Source organism: Botrytis byssoidea, assembly GCF_014898295.1.
Source record: "Botrytis byssoidea strain MUCL 94 chromosome Unknown BBYS_020, whole genome shotgun sequence".
Taxonomy (NCBI): domain Eukaryota; kingdom Fungi; phylum Ascomycota; class Leotiomycetes; order Helotiales; family Sclerotiniaceae; genus Botrytis; species Botrytis byssoidea.
The window spans coordinates 307,570-325,947 of NW_024065861.1; the positions used below are offsets into that span (position 1 = coordinate 307,570).

At 42.4% G+C, this 18,378-nt stretch overlaps 7 protein-coding genes across 7 annotated transcripts; 5 read left to right on the forward strand and 2 right to left on the reverse strand.

The window, feature by feature from the left end:
- The first annotated feature begins 284 nt into the window (after positions 1 to 284).
- On the forward strand, positions 285 to 2,549 carry EAE97_009043 (uncharacterized protein). The gene is made up of 2 exons (XM_038879558.1): positions 285 to 1,198; positions 1,250 to 2,549. Exons 1-2 carry the CDS (start codon positions 585 to 587, stop codon positions 2,157 to 2,159), a joined length of 1,524 nt encoding a protein of 507 aa, XP_038729571.1. The 5' UTR covers positions 285 to 584; the 3' UTR covers positions 2,160 to 2,549.
- Positions 2,550 to 3,540: 991 nt separating this feature from the next.
- EAE97_009044 (uncharacterized protein) lies at positions 3,541 to 4,220 on the forward strand (the record flags this gene model as incomplete). Its single annotated transcript, XM_038879559.1, has 2 exons — positions 3,541 to 3,718; positions 3,826 to 4,220. The coding sequence occupies 2 exons, from the start codon at positions 3,541 to 3,543 to the stop codon at positions 4,218 to 4,220; spliced, it is 573 nt and encodes a 190-aa protein (XP_038729572.1).
- A 1,303-nt stretch (positions 4,221 to 5,523) lies between these two features.
- Positions 5,524 to 7,007, forward strand: EAE97_009045 (uncharacterized protein; the record flags this gene model as incomplete). The annotated part of the gene is made up of 3 exons (XM_038879560.1): positions 5,524 to 5,959; positions 6,008 to 6,210; positions 6,258 to 7,007. 3 exons carry the CDS (start codon positions 5,524 to 5,526, stop codon positions 7,005 to 7,007), a joined length of 1,389 nt encoding a protein of 462 aa, XP_038729573.1.
- Positions 7,008 to 7,983: 976 nt separating this feature from the next.
- EAE97_009046 (uncharacterized protein) lies at positions 7,984 to 9,265 on the reverse strand (the record flags this gene model as incomplete). The annotated part of the gene is made up of 5 exons (XM_038879561.1): positions 7,984 to 8,322; positions 8,393 to 8,691; positions 8,755 to 8,809; positions 8,852 to 8,997; positions 9,115 to 9,265. The coding sequence occupies 5 exons, from the start codon at positions 9,263 to 9,265 to the stop codon at positions 7,984 to 7,986; spliced, it is 990 nt and encodes a 329-aa protein (XP_038729574.1).
- A 665-nt stretch (positions 9,266 to 9,930) lies between these two features.
- EAE97_009047 (uncharacterized protein) lies at positions 9,931 to 10,999 on the forward strand (the record flags this gene model as incomplete). The annotated part of the gene is made up of 5 exons (XM_038879562.1): positions 9,931 to 10,090; positions 10,146 to 10,255; positions 10,347 to 10,553; positions 10,581 to 10,769; positions 10,829 to 10,999. 5 exons carry the CDS (start codon positions 9,931 to 9,933, stop codon positions 10,997 to 10,999), a joined length of 837 nt encoding a protein of 278 aa, XP_038729575.1.
- Positions 11,000 to 11,710: 711 nt separating this feature from the next.
- Positions 11,711 to 14,428, reverse strand: EAE97_009048 (uncharacterized protein; the record flags this gene model as incomplete). The annotated part of the gene is made up of 1 exon (XM_038879563.1): positions 11,711 to 14,428. One exon carries the CDS (start codon positions 14,426 to 14,428, stop codon positions 11,711 to 11,713), a length of 2,718 nt encoding a protein of 905 aa, XP_038729576.1.
- Positions 14,429 to 14,844: 416 nt separating this feature from the next.
- Positions 14,845 to 16,655, forward strand: EAE97_009049 (uncharacterized protein; the record flags this gene model as incomplete). Its single annotated transcript, XM_038879564.1, has 4 exons — positions 14,845 to 14,880; positions 15,030 to 15,356; positions 15,405 to 15,631; positions 15,683 to 16,655. The coding sequence occupies 4 exons, from the start codon at positions 14,845 to 14,847 to the stop codon at positions 16,653 to 16,655; spliced, it is 1,563 nt and encodes a 520-aa protein (XP_038729577.1).
- Between the last annotated feature and the right edge of the window lie 1,723 nt (positions 16,656 to 18,378).

The following is an 18,378-nucleotide window of genomic DNA, read 5'->3' on the forward strand; positions in this document are numbered from 1 at the left end:
ACGATAACCTTCATAGCTGAAAATTGTGCCTGGGTATGTATTTCATGCGCTCAGTTCATAAAATTCATCTCGGAGTTGAGGGCATAAGTTAAAAGAAATGCGGGGTGAGTTTAGTGGACGTATCTCTTTTTCGCTTGGAACAACAGGGGCAATGCACTCCCCTATGGATAAAATCACCCTCTCATCACTAATTCATGTCTGTGCAGATATTGATCAAACGCCTTTTAGTAGGCCAAGAATTTAACAAACGGTTTACTAATCCACAAATGCAATAACACATCAACTTTCGTCTAGACTACATCGCTATACTGTCATTAATTGCAAGTGAATTGAGATTTACCGAGGGTCAGTTATTAAGCGGAAGCGAGAATAATGAGACGACTATACCTTTGATTGGTTTCGTCATACTTGCAATACAGCTAGATGAATAACCCCCACTTTCAGGTGAATGACTTCAAATTGGCAATTTTGACTAGCCCAGGGCCATATAGTCTTGAAGGTTCTCAACCAGCTTCCGAAAGGCTTCTGGAAACAACCATCTTTGACAACTCAAAATAACTACCTCATACTACCAAACCACAAACATGGCAACCTCAGCTCCCCCTCGGAAAATCCTTTTCCTAACAAATAGCGAGTATGGCCAAAGTAACGTGGTATTCGCAACCGCCTATGAACTTATCCTCAATAACGTAGAAGTTCACATCGCTTCCTTTGAAGCCCCCGCTATTGCGAAAAAAGTTTCTGATATCATCGATTATGGAAACTTCCGTTCTCCCATTCGAACCCGCGTCGATGAATTGAATGCTGGTGATTATGGCCCAATCCCACGTGGTAGTATCAAAGCAGTTTTTCATCCGATAGATAGTCCGGGAATGGTGGAGAAACTCGCGTTAGTGGCACCGGATCAGGAAGCTATGCGTCATGGGGTCGGATTTCGAGAGGCGTGGAGAATCTATGCGAAGATTCCGAGTGTTTTATCTTCTTACACTCCTGATGAGTATGTAAAGGGAGTTCATTCTTCTGTTGAAATTGTTGAGCAGGTTAATCCGGATGGGATTGTGGTGGAAAAACTTTGTGCGCAGGGTTTTGATGCTTGTGCTATTTTGGGAAAGAAAACTTTGAGTATTACGCCGAATAGTTTTAAAGATACTTTAGCTCAAGCTCAACCGAATGGGTTTGCACTATGGGGTATAGCTGCGTAAGTTTATCCTTCTTCCTTCGAAATTTACCATCTAACAGTTTCGATTAGTGATTGTTCTGGCTACAACTTTCCACTTCCATGGTATCTAATTCCATTGAACATAATCCTCATGATTCGTCTCATTATCATTGTCGTCACATCTCCAAATATCAAAGCTATCGAAGCTGGACGCAAAAAGGCAAACATCCCCGGCCAATATCCATTCTTTGTTCCATACTCGAAAGATGTTCATTATTTGCTTCCTACAGGACGAGAATTTGATCTCAAACTCCCACACATTCCCGAGAATGTAACGACCTGTGGACCCCTCACCATACCCTCCTATTCACTCTCTCAAACCGATCCAGAACTCTTAGAGTGGTTAGAGAAAAAACCTACCATCCTTATCAATCTCGGATCACACGTTTACGGAAGCAAAGAATTCAACCGCAACATTGCCACCGGGATCCGTATTCTCCTCTCTAGAGACCCCTCCATCCAAGTCCTCTGGAAGCTCAAGCCCACAACACCAGGACCCGATCCCGTCATTGCCGAAATTCTTGCACCAATTGTCTCGCAAGTAAAGCTGGTACCCTGGCTCAAAGCAGAACCAATATCTATCCTTCGCTCAGGTCACATCATCGCGTCTGTTCATCACGGCGGCGCAAATTCATATTACGAGAGTGTTGAGACTGGAACTCCGCAATTGCTATTACCGTGTTGGTTTGATACTTATGATTACACGGAGAAAGTGGAGTTTTTCGGTATTGGTGTTTGGGGAAGTAAGGGCTGCGCACCTGGTGTTGAGGGAGAGGAATTGGGAAATGCCTTGATTAAGGTTACGGAGGATAAATCTATTAAACAGAAAGCAAAGGAAATGGGAGAGTTGGTTAGTAAAAAGTATGGCGGTCGAAGAGATGCTGCGAGGAAGATATTGGAGTTAGTTGAGGGGGAATTTGGTTTAAAGACGAAGTTGTGATATTTGGTGGGAAATCAATTCGAGGGGTTTGGAGATTGGAAAGGATAGATGGAGGGAAGGGAACGAAGATTTGAATCGGAGAATTTGTAGCTGCCATGTTTGTGTTCGCGACGAATGCTATAAATGGTACTTATTACTAGATGATCCTCCACATGAAAGCGGGTTCCTGAAGAGATATTTTGGATTTTGGATTTGATTGTAAAATATTTAGGATACCTTTGAAAGGAGAAATTTGCAGAAATACTCATATCCTTTCATTCTACAAGCAATGTACTTCTCTCTATCCATCGTTGCAGTGCAAGCCGCCACAGCCCATCAAAAGTGTACATCGTATTCCCCGACCGTTAACCTCATCATACGATGTCACCTCGTACAACACAATACACATCGTACCCATCGCCCGTTACCCATCATACATTCCCTCCCAGCCCAACCCAACCCAACAGCGAAATCAACCTTACCTCATAACATCACTCCAGAATGTACAAGTACATTTTCCCACATCTCCATCATCTGATGTTCCCAAGTCTCCAAACACGAAGCTTACATACCTGCGTGCATACATGCATATCTGCACATCTGCAGATCCCCCTCACGTAATCCGATACGAGGCGGAGATCCCGTTTGCCGTCACCGTCACCCAAAAGCCTTTTGTTGAATGGCTGTTAGTAATTATTACCATGATGAATAAACAAACAAATAAATATTCAATAAACCAGGATATGCCACACGGAGAATTAACAATCTTCACGATACGAAATGGTGGCATGTATCTAGTTACTTTTCGTGTTTTCGAATCGCTTGGTGTTGGTACGATACGATGACAGGATGTGCAACTATTACAATACCCCGGTTCTGGTTCTGTACGATGCGGGGTCGAAAGAAGCATGTTCTAGCGATTTTGGTGGAAAGGTTGGATGGGTACACAGGGAGGTACACAGGGAGGTACATAAGCTTAAAGGGTAAGGTTAAAATACCTAGTCGGCTTTTCTGCATTGCTCGGTCGATCTCGGGGTGGAGATTCGGGATACGAAGGTGGTGATGGGTAGATAGCATGGCGCTTTCACCGGGGATGGAAATAGAAGCTCGTAATGGTGACGGTCACACTTGCACATACATACACGAGTGAAGTACTGTGACGTTGGAGAGGTAGGGAGGATGTGTACGTGTATGGAGTGCAAGGAAGAATTGTATGGAATAGTGGCGGGAAATATTGACTGAGGATTTGTTGTATAAAGGCTCTGATGGATGGTGTGGAAGTGAATTTTATTTTCATCATCATCTTCATCTTCGTTCTTACCAGCTTCGCTTTGATTTAACTCGCATACACACATTAGATTCCTAGACAAAGTCAAAGAAAACAAATAAACAAACAAGCATCATGGTTTCAATCCGCAATCTCGCCCTCGCGGCATCGAGCGTTCTCGCTTTCGTCTCCGCCGCTCCAACGATTGAGTCCAGACAGGATTCCTGGGTTCCGGGTACTTTGAACAATACTCGGGAGTTTTATCTGCATATGACGGTTACGGATGGTGATTATACGCATAATGGATGGGTTTGTGAGTAATTTTTCTCATTTTTTTCTTTCTCTCTTCATTAAATCCTCATCCCCATCACTATTCCTCTCGTCTTCCTTTTTCTTCACACACAACTAACACCCCCCAAGTAGAAGCCTGGCACACCGGCGCCGGAATGGCCGACCCCGTCTTCGTCGACTCCTCCAATAACACCGGTTCCCGCATGTATTTCAATTCCTCCCAACTCCAATTCGACGTCTCCCCGTATCCATTCAGCATGAATGCTTTTCCCTCCGACACCAATTATGCACGATGGGAACCGGTGACGATTACCTCAGGATATGGAAGTGGAAAGTTTGTCAATGAGGGGAGTGCGGGCTTTCAGGTTGATGAAGAAGAGGCGGATGGATGGGTGGTTTGTGAGTGGTTTCATGGGTTGAATGCGCCGCAACTTTTTCAGATGATTAAGTATTTTGATGCGCCAAATCCGTATGATGTGCCCAGTAGTTGTGCGAGGGTTTTGTTGTTTCCAGTTTGGATTTAGAGGGGTTTGAGAGGGGAAGGGGAAGGGAAGAGTAGAGATGATGGAGAGATAGTTGTTGGGGTGGATGGATTGGTAGTGTGAGAAGGAGAAGGATTTGGTAGTATGATGAGCTTTGGGAGAGGTTAATGTAGTGATGAGTTAGATGGGGTAGATGGGGCTGTTGGGGAGTTGGTAGATGAGAGAAATGGATGTTATATGATTTAGAAGTAATTATAATTTGTTGAGCTAGAATTGTCATTGCGCATCTTTTTGTGAATGATCTATCACCGCAATATTTGATCGGTACTCACATACCCTGCCCAACAATCAAATCATCTGGGTGGGAATCTAGACTTAATGCTACTACTCCATTTTTTTCCCTTTTAGCCAAACACACCCGTTGCCGGTAAACAACGGCTATTATTAGAAAATTCTCGATGTGCCGATATGCTGTGAATTTTTGATCTAAAATAACACAACGTCAGTAATCTAAATATCTAATCGTCTCCTCGGAACGATCAAACGATGTTTCAAATCAGTCGATCTCCCAGCTTCCGCACAGACAATGACGTCCACCCACAAGAAATCATTGCCTGTGCATTAGTGGCAGCGGTTCGTAAAATAAGCGTATGTAAATTAGGAAAGCTTAGCTGATTGTTTCATGCTTATGGCACATGTGAACTTTCATCCCTCTTTGAAATATTCCCATGATAACTTAAATGAATTATACTTCTTATACGACGAGCAGCTTACATGATTAAGGCATTCCCATACAACAGCACCCGATGGAGAACCGCAATTGAGATTTCCATGCTTGAAGAATACAATTGAGATTTTGCTCCGGATGTCTGTGCGACATCTCGTCATTCTTGTATCAGATTCTCTCGTCCCGCTTAGCGTCTCTCTCAAACACCCATCGTTGCCGAAAATCCCTCGACCCCGCAAAAGCCTTTCCAATTCTCCAGACATCATCGTCATTTACGTTTTGCGTAAATACTTCTTAAGGGAAGTACCTTATGGCATGGCCTTTGCATGAACTTTCCTTACTCGACGTTGAGAAGTCTTCGATTGGTGAAACCTGGACTTTCAAAAGCCGAGATGTACCTAGCTAGATGTGCCAAGAAGGAAGATTCACATAGGGAAAAAGAAACTTTCAAGCTTTGAAGATGGAGTGGACAATGCTTATGCCGCAGAAAGGGAACGGAGAAAAGTGACACACCCGGAAACTATATCAATGTCCGAAAGTCATATAACGTGTTCCAATCTCCCATTCAAAGGTCATCTTCCTGACATATAATACTTATAATATTTCGATATAAACATAATGACTATGAGAAGCCCGCTGATGAGCGATCATCCCCAACCATTACGAGCAAGTCCTCTGTCAGCTCAAGATGACGAAATTCAAATCCGTCTAGATGACAGTCGATATCGTAGTTTTCCACCACCAAGAAGAGTGGTACAACGAAACGCTCCTGCGCCAATTCCGATGCAAGACTTCGAATTTCCTAAGCAATCACACGATATCCAAAGGCATTATCCAAAGGTCGATGAAATATACCCTGAATTACAACCGTACAGAACGAGTGAGGATGGGTTTATCAGTTTAACCAATGGAGATAACATGGCACAAAACAAGAGGGCTAGTAGGAGTCGACCATGGATGCAAAATTTGCAGACACAGGATAGAATTCAAAGATACAAAAAAAGAAGACCGGCAACGAAATGGATGAAGTGGATGAATAGTGATTGGAAGAATCGTAAGTGATTTCACAGTTATATTTGGCACTTTTCACTAACTGTAGTAGATATTGTCGCTGTAATTGGAGAGTTGATTGGAACAACACTTTTTCTGTTCTTTGGCTACGCGGGTATTGAAGTTGCGAAACTTCAAGGGCGTGAGCCACCAGATCTTGAAGTCTTATTTTATATATCCGCAACTTTCGGAGCCAGTCTCATGGTTACTGCTTGGATATTCTTTCGTATCAGTGGAGGGTTGTTCAATCCAGCCGTAAGTGTAACATGACAATTGATTAATTCTAAAGTTAACAATGATAGGTAACGCTAGCACTTGCCATACTCAAAGCAGTCTCACCAATTCGTGCCGTTCTGCTCGTCATTACACAACTTGGTGCTTCGTGTTTAGCTGCTATTCTCGTGCAAGAGATTTTTCCAAAGCAACTTGAAGTTGCCACCACACTTGGAAGTGGTACTTCTATGGCTCAAGGATTCGTCATCGAAGCCATCACTACAGCAGCTTTGATCTTTACCATCATAATGTTAGCTGTTGAGAAACACAAAGCTACTTTTGTTGCGCCTATCGGAATCGGGCTGGCCCTTTTTGTTGCTCACATGGTAGCTGTTCCATTTACTGGAGCATCTTTGAATCCAGCTCGTAGTTTTGGCCCGTCGGCCATTGTCTGGAACTTTCCAAGAGAACATTGGATCTACTGGGTTGGACCACTTCTCGGCGCGGGGTTGGCAGTACTTTTCTTCAGATTGATCAAGCTGATGGAGTACGAAATGGCGAATCCTGGACAAGATGGAGATCCAGATAATGATCCAACACAGAATCCTGAACTTGATGTTGCACAACATGCTCAAGAAAGAGAAGAAGAAGTACTTGCTCTTAATAATGGAAAGTCTTGGTATAGAGATGATTCTAGTAGCGGATCGATGAGGAGGAAAGAATCGGTCAATAGTTTCACTGGGGGTAGAAGATCAATGGATCGAAGGGGTGAGATTTTTAGAAGATTAGATGATGTGGAAGCTCAATGGCGAAGGCAACAATACAGGAATGTTATGTGAATGATTTCTTTGCGGATTATGTTGAATCATTTGCAATAGAGGTAGAATAAATAGGCCACTAAGACTTTAAAAACAATTATGGTATTTAGCATTCTCTTGAAAGATAAATGTAACGATATTGGGTGCTACGAACTGCAGTCATATGATTGAGAGCATCTTTGAGATCATGAACGCTTGTATCAAACTCAACAGATAAGGCTTCCTCAGAGACCTGGAGAATCATCTTTTTCATAGGAAATGATGAACTAGGCGTAACCCCACCGATTGATGCAGGTATTTGAGGATAGAATTGACTAATTCGATTATGGTGCCGTAATAATCGTCTGTCCCCTCAATGAATGAAAAATGGCAACATGGTCGTCAATGCTCGTGGCTGAATCACGTGATTCATGATCACAGCAATTTTGACACGTCCCGCAAGCCAACATCCCATTTTTCTGAATGATCGTTCTGCGGAAATCCTACAGGCATACGATAACACACTTATAGAAGTTGAGGAAAAGAGTGTGTTTGTTCAGTTCTGCGCGCCATGAAACTTATGATGAAACCAGCATCATTTCGCCTTCAGCACCGCGGCTCTAGACCCTCTTTGAATTCCATTCATTTAACATATGGAGTGGGATTTCTATAGTAGGTTCAAGATGATACAAAATTGTCTGGTATTGGGGCAGTGAAAGCGGATGGGAATAAGATCAAGTCATAATAATTCAATTTCACGGGATATTTTTCAATGAGGCAACGGATATGTATGTACAAGTGTTTCATTTCAAGCTTCTTATTTTGTTGTAGAATTATTGCTAATAAGTAACTTTGCTTTTTGATGAGCCTGTCTATATAGTATCCTTGCACTACTTTTCCCCTCTCCCCTAACATCTTCTTTTTTCTTTGCTGTGTATCATTTCTTATTTTGCACTCCTTTGCTGTATTAAACCCCTTCGCTATCCAATTCAACCCCACTTATCCTTACATTATCCCCTCAATAGCTCCTCTTCTTCCTATCCGGATAAGATCTCTCTTTCTCATTGCGATCGTCCCACGAGCGTTTCTCGTTATTCTTTGCTCTGGATGGACCCGCAGACGTATTTTGTCTTGCGCCCATATCTCTCATTGCTCCATTATTTACTTTATTGTTGCCACCATCAACATGTGCACGAGTCTTTGTGAAGTCGATGTACGCATCGCGGATGTTGAGGTGTGCGGGAAGGATTTGATCTTTCAGCCTGTCTAAAAATTGCTCAACATGTGCGAACTCCTTAAGTGCCTTAAAGTTGCGTGTATCTACTCCCTCATATGGTTGAGGCCACAAAATGCATGCCTTGGGGAGATCCACACGCTTCAATTGCAAAAAAACAAAACTTAAGTTGCAGTTGAGGGCGCATATCTACCATGTAGTTTACGCTCTTTTGCTCGCCAATTGGCTTGGTGGTTCCACTGCCTCCGCAGTGGGGCAAGGCATTATTTTGCTTTAATGTGCGACCATATGATGGCACATTATAGGCATCAATTTGCTTGGAGTTTGCGGCACGGTACAAAATTGCGAAAATTGGTTGCTGTTCCAATTGCTGGCGTGGAATTGCTAGGAGATACAATCCTGGTACTGGTCGGCTTTCAGTTTGTCGACGCGGTTCTGAAATTGCGGCGCTCGATTGCAGGTGCAGGCTTGCTTCTTTGGCGGCGCGATTGGCTAACATTTGTTTCAGCTCTTCGGCATGTTCCTTCCAAGAATTTTTAGACATAAATGACATACTTGGTGAGAGAGAGGAGTGCGGCGATCCGCTAGCAATGACATCTTGATCTTCGGTCTTGATGGTGTCATTTGCCTATTGCATTGACCGCAGAGTAACATGTTCATCATTTGCTATGCCAGGTGAAGCAACTGCTTCATCAGTCGCCTTTCCCTTGCCCTTATCTTGCGAAACATTGCTTGGAGCTTTGCCAAAGCTGAGTTTGACAAATTGCTGTAAGAATTCATCTGGATTCTCAGCAGGCCCTGCAAAAATATGTTAGTTGTCATGAATAGTTCCTTTAAAGCGATGCAAAGATGATGAAGGATGGTGGAAGATGGTGAAATATGATGACAGATGATGAAAGAAAAATGAATACTTACAACGTGCATTAAATAACTTGCTAAATTTCTCCGATTGTGCATTAATATCACTATTTGCACTCGCCATAGCCTTTGCGATTTCGTCACGCAAGTGGGTGATGACTTTTGCTTCAAATGCTGCTGAGGCAGCGGCAACATCTAATGTAATCATAATTAATGTTGCAAATTATTGCTTTTGATGATGAATTTGATTGTATAAAGAGAGATTGATGTGAAAGTGTGTTTGAATGATGATTTCTTGGTGGTGGTGGCAGCGGTGGTTGTTGTTGTTGTTGATTGTTGTTGATTGTTGATGGTTTGAAAACGAGAATATTCAAAAGTGCGAGCTTTAAAAAGGAAAAGAAAATTTCAATTGAAAGGCGGCAAGGCTACCGAGTTTCTTAGCTTCTTTCGGATTGAAGTGTAATGTATATAGGAAGTGAGTTGTGAGTGAATTCGTTAAAGTGGAGTCAGGAGTGGTTACCGAAAATCCTCTGTGCCTCTGTCAAGTATCAGAAATTATTGGCTGGCATATGTCATTCCTACCAAAATCTCCCTACCCAATTCACTTAGAGTCATGAGAACCCCTCACTTAGAATTGTTATCTGTGAAAAGCTTGAAAAGCTTGAAAGCGCTCCCGAGAATTCACTTGAACTGTTATGTTGTAATAAGACTTGGGAAAATTGTTGAGTCTACTATGCCTCAACCTGAACTTGATCTTTTGTAGGACAACAACAAGAGACTGAGATACGGCACATCATTAGACTTCACACTGGTCTCTTAAGCTCGATCACTGCCCAGTAACAACTTCGTATCGAGTTGTCCTTCTCCTCCAAAATGTTCACTCTCAAAGCCTTTGAAAATTGGGTGGTTGGGCGAAAAGACTACAAAGGAGACATCATCACGGAGCAACGCGTCAACGCTGCTCACAGAAAGCTCATTGAATTACATCCCAAAGAGAACTCCATGATTACTCGTAAGATGATGATGGGTTTTTGTAAGTTACACTTCGACGTGGGTTCCTTTACTCAACTGACGATCATTCGGTGCAGTCAACTTGATGCCATTAGAGTTCGAAAAGAAGTATTTTCCGGTCATATATGCAGCAAGCATGTTAATAGAAAGTCTGGAAAATGATCCAAAGTACATAATCAAGAAAGTGGTAAGTGTCTTCCCTTCAGTTCTCTTCAGCTTTGAAACAAATAAACTTGCCATCGTATTTATCATTCGGCTAACTTGATCTCAATTCATAGCGCAACACTACACACCTCGATACTGAACTATGCGAATACAAACAAATTTGTCTTCACAAGAATATTGATGATCTTGCCCTGGCTCTATTCAAAAGAAACAGACTTTCAGCCGAAACATACGCCAAGTTTTGCCTAGAATTCTTCGACACCTCCGTAGACAAATCGGCTGCTCCTGTCAAGCAAGTCACCGCGCCAAAGCAAAATCCTGTACCATGACAACTACTTCCATCTCAGCAAGTCATTCTATCTACCCCGACTTCACCTCCGCCTGCATACGCACATGAATTGCATGTCACTCCTACAATAGTTCCCGTCGCCGCCATACCTGCTGCTGAACCCAGCTTCATAGCCGAATTAGAAGCTGCTCCTGTAAAAGCGAAGCCTGTCTTCTTACCTCCTCCTACCAAATCTACCACCTCAATAGTAAGTGTTAATATCCCAACTCCCCCAGTCCCATCTTACTCAACTAACATATATCCTAGGAGGCTTCAGGAGGTGATACGAGATTCGATGCCGAGCTCCTGGAATACAAACAAGTTTCTCTTAAGACAAGAGGTGATCTGGCTTATGCTCTGTATCTACACGGTCGATTTTCCGAAGAAGAGTATACGATATTTTGTGCCGAGTATCGGGAGGGTGATATTCCGAGATAGATGCGATAGTGGCGTGGCATGTACGCTGGGAAAGTAGAGTTTATAGAGGGAGTGTGGTCAGGTTTCGAATTTTTGGGCATGGGAATGATGTGGTTAAGATTCAAGATATCGAGTCAGGAGCGGTCACATATTTCAAGGTGTATAGTAGTCCGAATTGCAGTTCAACAATAGAGATTATGAAGTCCTCAAATTTACTAGAACATTCAGATCATCTGAATTAATGAATGTGATTGGAAGCTTAAACTATTTTCAACTTTCTAACTACTTTAGGCATTCAGACCTTCGTATTGTTGAATCACAAGTTGGATTATTAGATACACTGAGATATCGAATGTGATTGGAATATTGAAGTAATTTCAAACATTCAAGACCTTATATTGTTAAACTGCAATCCGAACGATCAGATACCCCAAGCTGCTGCGGTCCGGAGCTTGAGATGGAGCTAGAACTTTATCGAATGAAGTTTGATGCAGTGTCTGATCGATAATGGACAATTTATGATTACTGGATATGTTCAGGAGCTTAAATCCATCTGAAATGCTAGATTCATCAGAGATCGGAAGCTCCCCCATAACTCAACGGTCACCAAACTTTCCCTACATTTCAGATACCGAAAGCTGTTTAAATTTTGAAGTAAATTGATTGCATATTGAGACCTCTCAAATTTTATTCTACTAATTTTGACCATCTAATACCTCATTACAAACAAAATTACACCATAACTGTATCTCCAGCAGCATCCATGGCTCCATTCTCAATGAATCCAAGACCATCCATTTCCCGCAGCGTGTATTCTAAAAGGTAACTCTCGTCAAGCAATTCTTCCATTCTCTTGTAATGTCTATCCGTATAAACTTTCAAAGCATCAATGACCTCCTTCAAACTCTTTTGTCCTTGTGCCCCCTTAATCTTGAGATTCGATAAGCGAGAAGCGGGATAACTTTTGACGAGAACATGTAGAATTCTTTGTGCGACAGATGCCGTTCTAGCGTTGGTGTTCCAATCACGGACTCTGAGAAGTAAGTTGAAGATTTGAGCATCTGTTAAGGAGGCTAGGACAGTATCAACAGTTTTGAGACCTGAGATGCTTCCTTCTTCGTGAGTACCGGTAACGACGGTTGTGAATATGGAAAGTAATCGTGCGGGGTGATTGAGTGTAAGTGCAAGAATGATGGCTTCCCTGTAGCTACCAGCATGTATGAAGTTTTGTAACTCCTGCTCTTGTTCCACAAATTGAGTATTGGCCGCTTCCCTAGCAGCTATTGTTGCTGAGGTTGTGTCCTTCCAGAATGTGACAGTGGAATCCCCACTTCCTGATACTATCATGTTTGTTTTAGGGTGGACAGTGAGAGCCCAAACTCTATCTTCGTGGTTATCTAATGTGCATTCTGATTCTCCGTTTGTTGCACTCCAGACTTTGACAAGACCGTCTCCACCGGCTGTAGCTATTTGAACATGTTTCCTATTTCTATCTTCTGGTGCTGGCAATTTCAACCATGCCACTTTGAGAACAGAATTAGTATGCCCTTCAAATGTTCGTAAGCAGCTGTAGTCGGAAAGATTCCATATCTTGACAGTTTTGTCTCCACTTCCAGTAAGAATTAAACCTTTTCCTGAAGCTGGACCAGACTCTCCTTGAAGAGTTGGGGTATCTTTTGGCGCAAACTTCACAGACCAAACACCACGACGATGACCACGTAATACACCTTGTACTTCTAATTCTTTGGTGGACCAAATTTTGACAGTTTTGTCTTGAGACGCTGATGCAACTAATTCAGAGTTGTGGTTAATGTCTAATGCGTTGATATCTTTGTCGTGGGCTTTCTTGGTTAATGAAGCTCTTGGTGCTTTGCCAGTCGCTGTCTGAGCTTGAATATCCCACCGCTTAATAGTCTGGTCTTGAGAACCGGTCAACAAAAAGCTGGGTGGATGATCCAAAGGTGACTTGTAGGCCGGTGAGGATTCAGGTGGCGGAGTATGAGGAAGTGCAATGGCACCAAGAGATTCGGCATGCCCAGTAAAAGTTGTATGACAAGTATATGAAGCGTTTTCAGCATCGATACGCCAAAGTCTAGCAGTGTTATCTTTAGCGCCAGTGGCAATCCAGTGGCCTGACCAGTCAATATCTAAACAGATGATGATGTCTTCATGTCCCTTAAGTTGAGCGACATCGGCACCAAAATATGCGGCTGATTTTTTAGAGTCGTTTTCTGAACCTTGATTCAAGGAGACGATACGAATCTCCTCCGAATTGGTAGCTAAAGCAAGGAGGGATTTATCAGGTAAAAGAAATCCCAAATCGATGATCTCGTCATGAGTTCCAGAGATTCGCTGGACTTGGGGTAGAGCCGGAATGGTGATAGTGGAATCCGCGTTTTCCATGGGAGCTTTCGAGTGAAGGATCAAGGTATGATCTGCTTGGATTGACAGAATGAAAGGAAGGTCGTGGTATGAGAGCGCATCCACAATGGCATCTGCCTCTGCACCACTTTTTTGTGGTTTTGTGACCTCCCTACCATTTTCCGTTTGCCAAACTCTAATGGTTCCATTTGATCCTCCAGTATATGTGAACTTCCCGGCCTCGATAAATCCGGCAGTTTCCACTTCCTCAAGCACGGGTATAACTTTTCTAATCTTCCACGTCTTCGCGTCCCACCACATTATTGTCTTATCCCGACTTCCAGTAAGAAGCGCATTTTCTTCTGGTGAATAATCTAAAGCTCGAACATCCGATACGTGTGAATCTAAAACCGAGGCACAATTCCTCTTGTAAAGATCCCAAATACGGACTTTACCATCTTGACTACCAGATGCAAGACGAAAGCCTCTCGCTGCTTCACTCTCATTGTTGTCATCATCTGCTTGACTCTTTCGGCTTCCGTTCTTTCGGTTTCTCGCTGAAATGCCCGATTCCTCATCCCTACCGCTCGCAACCAATTCGAAAAAGTGTAAAGCGGATATAAGTACATTGGGACCTCGAAATGTATGTGTGACGTAACCTCCGGCAATATCCCAAACTTTTACTACTCCATCTGCAGCTCCGGTTGCTAGCAGAGTACTTGTCTGGTCTACAGCTAAGACTACTACTGGCGTAGAATGCGGTTTAAGCGTTCGCAGAAGTTCGTAGTGGAGAGAAACTTCAGATGCAGGTGAAGGCCGTAGGGCGTAGATTCGCATAGACAATGATCTCGAACATATGATGAGATGGGAAGCAGACGGCGTGAGACTTAATGTAGAGATGACCTCTCCATCTCCTTCTATCCTGGCCAATTCCCTCCCTGTATTCAAATCTGTCAATAATGCATCCTCCCCGAGTGTTGTAGCAAGTATGCGACCCGTTTGGTCAAGTGCAACACTTCCTCCTGTGTAAATTGGCTGTATAGTATGCTCAGGTTCGAATGTCGTTTGGTAAGGAGCCTTGGTTGCCATGATGCGCCACAAGCTTGGTATCCCAATGTATGGCTTTATTATAATATTTGGCTTTCTTACAGCGTGCGATTTTGTTATAATACCTGACTTTATTATAACGCCTGGCGCTCCTAGAATCAATTGGAGGTGAAAACGTTGATAACCAAAGTATTTTTATTTTCACTTGAATCAAAAATATTTTGATGCGGACAGGGGTCTACGATAAGCTCAATCTTAGCGTCCAATATCACGTGCAGACGTGTATTCCTTCTTATTTGCGATCATAGCCCTTTCTTTGAAGAGAAGAGTAAAACACTTGATAATCTCATCGAACTCATCAGACCATGACTGTATGATACAGAATTAGCTACTTATAACCATCACAGTAGGTATACAATGCGTTGGTGCAAAATTTAGAGCATCTACCGTCTGCAACCATGGGCAGGCTAGAATCATTGACTGCTTGGGCATTGGTACGTTGTTGCCTTTTCCTTATTAGTTGCAGGCGGCCAAGTCTTTTCCCATACATCAAATTTGTTGTAGCTGTTGGAAATCTTGAATTTGTCAAAACACTTGACACCAAATCGATACACCCATGAAGCTTCATACTCACAGATTCTAGGGTCGAACACGATATGAAGAACAAGTAATCTGGCCAACTCCACCAGATATTTCTGAGAATGCTGGCTACACACAGATATATGATGAACATGGGCATCCAAGAAATCCAGAGACCAAACGGAGAGAACGTGAAAACATTCGTGCAGCTAATGAAGTGATGCAAGTCACGGGTATTGTTGAAGATTTGACTGCTGTGAGAGAAGCTGCAATATTACATAACACGAAGAAAATCGAAGAGACAATTAAAGGACTAAGGATATTGGAAGCTGGCCGTGCTACACTACATGCTGGTGTCTGGGGTGCTATTGGGTTCAGGCGAAGAGTTTTGGTACGTTGATTCATCAACTGAATACAGTATCATGCTTACACGTCGAAGCTCTACAGATCATATTCTGAAATTGGAGTCCTAGCGTTGATCCAGCACGAGAGAACTAGGAGATCTGTCGCAAACCTATTTTTTTCCGGGCTCCCCACGGTCATAGCATATCATGTATCAGACTGGGCGGGCTGCTTCTTGGAAGTTATTCTAGATCAAATGTTTGATGAAGATGAAAGAAGACTTACCTCTCGAGAAGTATGGGTCAAGTTCATTGCCGACAAATGGTGAGTATCTTACACAAACACATAAATACTGACGCAACTGATGATTCGTAGTCTCAACTTAAGCTTTAGTTATATCACATTACACTTACGGATGTTTGCTATGTTGCATCAGTTTGGATTGGTCGAATATAACCAATTCCTACCTCCATTGATGTCATTAATTCCATTCTCAAAAGCATCACTACTTCAAGCACCACCTCCACCTTCAAGAAACATAGGTTCAATTGTTTCATGGACATTAGCTTTGCTTCGTTCCACAACCCCAATTGTGGCAGTATTATTTCATGGAAAGTTCAAATATATTGTTTCGCGACTCTTGTATCGACCTATATTCAAATCTCTACCTCGACCAAAAGGAGATAGTATGTTTGCTGGATTTGGAGTCGAAGCACCAATATTGGAATTTGACACCCCGGACGATCCCGAAGAGAATCGCCCAGTTCGAGGCGGAGAGGAAGATACTTTACGAGCTCTTGAAGGTTTGCCGGCGTTGGATAGAACAACACCTCGACCTCGGCGCCATACTAATGCCTCAGTAAGTGTTGATCCTGGTGAGGATGAAGACCCGCGACCGACACTGATCAGCTTTGACGTTGATTCTACATCCACATCAGCCGAACCGACGGTTGGTCAAGGGGCATGGTCGGCTGAGCTACGAAGTACAAATGTTCCAGGAGAACCTAAAGTTGTCAAATATCGCAAGACTGGACTTACCATGCTTCCAACAATACTTGCCGCAGAAGGATTTAGAGAATTGGCCGCTTCCATTCTTATAACGCCACTTGAGGCCATAATGCTGCGATTTGTCGGTAGAGCATATGGAACTAAAGTTGGTATCAGTCTGGACAACTTCTACGAAATAGGTTTCCAGATGCCTAGCTTGAAGCATTTGATCTCTTCATGGGCTTTCCAATTCATCGCAACGGGAATTGTATGGGCTGGATTCACATTTGTTATTGAGTATGTCGCAGATATGAAGAAATCAGAGCAACAAAGAACTTCCATAGAGTCAGACTCTGACTGAGCTCATTTACCTGATTTTCATATCGACGCTGGTAACTTTCATATAGCTGTCGTTCTTTGAACTGTATAATCGGACCGAGAGCATCCCCGCGAACATTCGATTGTTGGTTCCACAACTCAAAAGTTCTGGAGGTTGGGGACTGGAGACTGGAGTATTGGGGCAGCTGCATTGTTTCACTCTTATGGGCTAGGTTGTCGCGTGGAAGACAAACTTTCGCTCTTGAAAACTGGATATCAGGGGTGATCCAGCATGTGGAGTTGCGGAATCATGATCTTCTGACTCGAATACGATTAACGCCTTGACAGATGCAAGAAGATAAGTTGGGACGTTCAGGGAATACAATCAACAACGATTTGAGCGTGGTTCGGGTTTTATGGATCCAAAGATGTTAGATTCGGCCTCTTTGTGGGTAGTAGGAATTTTCCAGTTTGGTTTGATGCCAGGATAGATTAGCTTCCTCTGGCCATTAGGAATTTGAGAGTAACGAAGCAATACCTGCAATTGCTAGAATTTATTCCAGGAATGCATACCTAATAAAATTGACTTTTTGGAAGACACCAAGAACAATTGATTGATCTGGGTTTGTAGGACTAATATTTATTTTCCGGAAAGACGCCTCCGAATCAGACGTGAAAGCTTGAGTAAGCCATCCGAAAAGCTTTTAACGGCTTGTCTAGTCTCAAGACTTTGGACATGTGCTTGACTCGTTACAAGCAAAACAACAAGACCATACCAAGTGCGGGACAAGGAAGCTTGGTTCAATAAGCTTTCACTGAAAAAAGTGGTTGATCTAAGCATTTTAGAGTGAGCATGGTTACTCTAAGCCGAAATCCACCCGCTGGGATGTTGTGGTTATGTTATGCAAAGACGACGACTGATATGGGATTCTTGTTTTCCAACATGATTTCTGTGTTTGCTCATCTCTGTGATGTACGACTAATTGTACTAGACAGTTCTATCGCCACTTAGCTATTTGAAAAGTCTACCAGAGCAACGGAAATCCCGAACATTTCAACAAAACAATCATTGCATGGGTGTCAGTCTTTATAAAAACTTTTCTCGTCCTATCCGGAGAAGATTTTCGACAACAGAGCTACTTGGATAAAGTCCGTGCAATCAACAATTATCTTCGGCGTTTTTGTGGATGCTGTACTAGGATATCATGCATCCGATTAATGAATCTATCTTCAATTTAGTGCGAGAATTTGAGCGACTAACGAATCATGTTACTAATGATTTACAAGGGATGAACACTTATGCGACGTATCCCAATTAGTTTCGTACTTTCTCGTCTTTTTCTCCAATCAGAACAACGAAAAAAGATGAACTACCGGTGAACCGCCAGACGCCAGTCGAGGGCTCTACGCATGCGTGGCATGTAGGGTTGGGCGATTTGATGATATATAATATCGTATATTGGTCAGTCAAATATAACATATAATATTAGTGAAATTGCATTATTTTTAGTATAGAAAATGGGGATTTTAAAGATTTTTTTTAACTTTAATAAACTAATGATTACTACTTTTAATATAAATTTTATTAATTTATACCCCTTTTAAGTATTAAAAAGTTTTTTCATAAAAACTTGATACTATTAAGGTAGGAGTTGTATGCTTTTTATTTATATAAATATTTTGAAAAAAAGCTTTAAATTTAATTACATTATAAAAGATTAATAACGTGTTTTATCACCGAATCAATCATATCATTGAATGAATTA

What these genes read in the sequence shown, in the direction of transcription:
- EAE97_009043 (XM_038879558.1), top strand. Translation starts at nt 585, where the DNA reads ATGGCAACCTCAGCTCCCCCTCGGAAAATCCTTTTCCTAACAAATAGC. An exon ending in GCACTATGGGGTATAGCTGC is followed by an intron (nt 1,199 to 1,249) that starts GTAAGTTTATCC and finishes AGTTTCGATTAG; the next exon opens with TGATTGTTCTGGCTACAACT.